The sequence below is a fragment of the Gossypium raimondii genome, chromosome 6 (genome assembly GCF_025698545.1).
Source record: "Gossypium raimondii isolate GPD5lz chromosome 6, ASM2569854v1, whole genome shotgun sequence".
Taxonomy (NCBI): Eukaryota; Viridiplantae; Streptophyta; class Magnoliopsida; order Malvales; family Malvaceae; genus Gossypium; species Gossypium raimondii.
The window spans coordinates 32,365,849-32,370,103 of record NC_068570.1 but is presented as its reverse complement, the minus strand read 5'-3'; the positions used below and the strand labels follow the sequence as shown (position 1 = coordinate 32,370,103).

The window sequence follows — 4,255 nt, the reverse complement described above, 5'->3', positions numbered from 1 at the left end:
TCTCAATCAAGAACGACACAAAACTTACTCAAATACTTAGATCTTTATTGTTCTTGGTTTGTCGAACTAATTTATCTTCATTTCTTTTTATTTCATTCGATTTTAATCGTTATTCTTTCATGCCCTAGGTCAAATCCACGAATTGGACAAACTTACAATCCTGCTTCGCAGGCATTCCTATCACTTAATCTTCATGAAGTGTAAAATAGATACAATGACATCTTAGTCATATAAAAAATATAAATATATAATATTTTTTTTTCAAAAGAATTCTGCATTCTAGTAAATATTATTATGAATAATTATTTGTACACTGGCAGTGAAAATTTTTAACTCCACAACAAAGTTGAGATTTTGTCACGTATCTTTAATTTGTAATTAATAAATAAATAAAATATTTGATAAATTCTCAATCCCGCTTGTGGAATAAAACATTTCCAAATGATATTGTACTAATATTCCTATAAAGTACATGGGAATTTTTGTTTGATTTTATTTTTATAAAATATTTCCATTTAAAAAGTATTTTGAATTAAATTTATTTCTCAACTAGGGGTGAGCAAAACTCGATTCGACTCGAAAAAATTGAAAAAAATTCGAATTTCGAGTTGAACGAATCGAGTTATTTGAGTTATTCGAATCAACTCGATTTTTTTTTCAAATTTCGAGTTCGAATCGAGTTGAGTTTTCGAATTCGAATAACTCGAATAATTCGAATATCAAACTATAATATTTTACATTTTTACCTCAAACTCCCAAACCTTTTTACTTTTCCCTCAAGACTTTTACTCCCCTCCCCTCCCAACCCCCCAATCTACCCAAAATTCATTTCCCACCAAAATTTTACTCTCCCATTTACTTTTTCTCAAAATTTTACTCCCAAAAACCCTCAAAACCTTTTATTTTCCCTAATTTTTTTACTCTTTGCCACTTTTCCCCTAAAACTTTTATTCCCTTCCCATCCCACCTCTCACCTACCCCAAACCCTCCCCCCTCTAATTTTTTTTTAATATTTTCCCTTCAAAATTTTACTCCCCCCTATTTACTTTCCCTCAAACTTTTATTCCCCAAAACTTTTTATTTTCCCCTAAACTTTTACTTCTCACCCTTTACTCTCAAATAAAAAATCAAAATTACCCCAAAAAAATCACTAAACATAAATAGTAATAATTTTATTTATATCTACTATTTATATTATTAAATTAAATTTCACATTTTATATTATTTATATTATTGAATTGTTTAGTCATATTGAATATTTATATTAAAATTGAATTATTAATTATACCATAAAATATTCTTGTTAAAATTTTACATAGTGACAAGAATCAAGATAATTGAAACAACTAAGCAAGTAAAGAAGCTAACCAAGTATATAAAAATTAATAAATAAATTATGAGGTGATGAAAGTTAATAAAAATTTTGATTAAAGTGGACAAATTTTATTACGATGGATGACAGTGGTTACAAGGACCCAAAATTATTTTTTTAAAATTTAACTCGAACAAATATATTCGATTCGATTCGATTCGATTCGAATTCCATCTCACTCGACTCGATTCGAGAAAACTTCAAATAAAGTTAGGGTGATAAAATGAGATTCGAAAACTCGATTAACTCGAAAATTTTTTATTCGATTCGATTCGATCGAATGCTCACCCCTATTCCCAACCATATAAAAAATTATTTGTTAAACATATTATTTATGAAAAAAATGAAAATTAGAAGTATATTATAAAATAAATTTTAAAAATATTTATCAAGTTATAAAGAAAAATATTCGAGTTACTAGAAAATTTTCCCTTTTATTAAGGACAAAAACAACATTTCATAAAAGTAATGCGTTTTGTTCATATAGTGAACTGTTTTATTTTACTACTAATGTTATTACAACTATTTTAATACTAATATACTAAACAAGGTTTCGGTCACTGATATATTTTAGTATTTGATACACTAACCAAATAAACCAGACGTTAATGATTTGGTGACCAAGGGAGAAAATCTGCTTCTGCAATTACTTTCATATGTAACGTAAGCTTCAGAGTTGAGATTTTGAACCAAGTTTTATGGGATATATAATGGTTACATGCAGCGCCAGGGTGCAGGCTATACTTGCAAACATTACTAGTTTTGAGTTAAAAAAAAAGGACATTAAATAACTTTACTATGAATTCAAAGCTGTAAATCCGGTGGTGATGGCAAATTGATTAAGTTTCAACTTGACCCCGGGTCAAGCACAGGCAGCCTGCAATGTAGACTGATTGATTTATCCGTTTGATGAGTACCAGGAATGAAGAACTGAAATATCACGGTCAAACAAGAACCGTGCGGAGCAATCCCGTAAAAAGTACAGTCCGGCTTTGCCAGGTGACAGTGGAGACTCCTAGAGAAGTGCTTTACACTCACTTGAACACGCTGTGCATCTCCCCTCGAGATTGCCCTCTCTGACCGAGTTTGAGCACTCTGATTCCGATCATCAGATGGAGCCTCAGCTTGTTCACCAATAACCAACAATTTACGAAACTCCGCACCAAGTGTGATCAAAGTTGTTGAGATTTGCACATGAAGATCTCCATACTTGCTTATAGATACATTTAGCAGATCACCAACCTGCTTCATCCGTTCCACAAAGTTCTGCAGCTGGTTCAAGTCTGGAACTCGAACCAGAGTCTGGGGTATATCTTGTGCCAGTTCAAGTGCAGTTTGAAGCTCAAGCACTTGAGCCCTAGACAAAGGTTTTGATATCGGCACATCCTGAATGACAGCAGACTTGTAACCCTTGGTTTCAAAGGTAAGAAAAGGCATCGGCTGGGTACAATTGAGAGGCAACTTCTTAACCAATTTAATTTGGAGACGGTTGGCAGAAGGTCCATTACCAAATTCAGTACATATGCTTACACTACTCCGAACAGCACGAAGCAGAAGGGATACATCAATTGCAAAAGCAATGCGGTCCTCATTCTGACTTGAGATGCGATAGTCATCAAAGAGAGCTTCCTTTCGAAACTGTGCAATGCACTGAACCCCATCGCCATTGAGAAGGTTGTGAAGGAAGATAGCATGGTCTCGGGTGAGAAATAAGTGGCATATCTTGCCCATTTTGTCCAAGGCAGGTAGAAACCGCCTTCCTAAGAGATTCACCCCATGTTCGGTGAGAAATGCCTTAAACTTCATATTGGACTTGCTCTTTTCTTGCTACTACAGAAGTGTAAACCAACACACTGCTATGCGTTTGAGAGCAAAACAGAAAAACTTGGTTAGCACTCAATAGTGCGATTCAGCAGATGTAAAATACCTTTCAAATTCTTGAAACACAGTGATCAACGACTCCGTTCATAAATGGTTATCATATCAGTCTATATGATCATTAGCTACAATCTTACAGATTGCAAGAAATTTTAGATCATAGTTCACAAAGTTAAGGGCTTGAGTAAATTAGGGAAAATTTATCATAAACCCATGTTGTATAGAAAATTAATATTATTAGCAGTTTTCGACAGTAAACGAAATAAATTTTCCAGAAATATGCTACAGACAGCTTAAAATTCAAGAAAATGAAGATATTTTTGTAGATTAATTGAAGTATAATTTCAGCAGAGCTAGTGACTTAGAAATAAAATCTTCCCAATTTCAGCCTTTTAACCTTGTGTTTGAATTCTCATTATAAATTACTATTGATGCAGAAGCCAGAAGTATATGGATACAAAAAGAAATAGAAATGAGTTGCTTTATTTTCTCAGGAAACAAGCGGAGAGCTTACCTTTGAGAAATGAAGATCGCGCCAAACCTAACCTGTGATGTGAGTGCTTGAAATGAACTGCAGGACGGAAATGGGCCAAAACATTTTATATAGCATCTCTTCTATTGTTTTTCTTTTTTTAAAATAAAAATAGAGTCACAAATAGTGATTCAACTATCAAAAATTTCATTTTAAATAAATAAAAGTTTTACAATTTAAGCATTTACATTATATAATTTGATTATTTTGATCAATTTTAATAAAATCATTAACGGTAACCTCACTTTGCAGTTAAAAAAATAATATAATAACAAATTTAGTACTCATCTTAAAAAATTAACCCTCAATATTTATAAATAGTCTCATTTTTTTATTAATTCTAAAAAATCAAAGAAATATATAAATATATATAATTATTTTCAAATATATATAATAATAAATCTAAATTTTATATTTATATTTATAAATAAAAATAAAAATATATTAATATTAAATAAAAATAAAAATCTTCC

At 31.3% G+C, this 4,255-nt stretch overlaps 1 protein-coding gene across 2 annotated transcripts; it reads right to left on the bottom strand.

The window, feature by feature from the left end:
• Window positions 1-1,998: 1,998 nt before the first annotated feature.
• LOC105774268 (uncharacterized) lies at window positions 1,999-3,894 on the bottom strand. Of its 2 annotated transcripts, none has more exons than XM_012596706.2 (2): window positions 3,765-3,894; window positions 1,999-3,225 (listed from the first exon to the last, which is right to left on the bottom strand). In XM_012596706.2, exon 2 carries the CDS (start codon window positions 3,176-3,178, stop codon window positions 2,219-2,221), a length of 960 nt encoding a protein of 319 aa, XP_012452160.1. In that variant the 5' UTR covers window positions 3,179-3,225; window positions 3,765-3,894; the 3' UTR covers window positions 1,999-2,218. The 2 variants fall into 2 exon arrangements, with proteins under 2 accessions (XP_012452160.1, XP_012452161.1); XM_012596707.2 differs by having other exon boundaries at window positions 1,999-3,228; window positions 3,765-3,810.
• Between the last annotated feature and the right edge of the window lie 361 nt (window positions 3,895-4,255).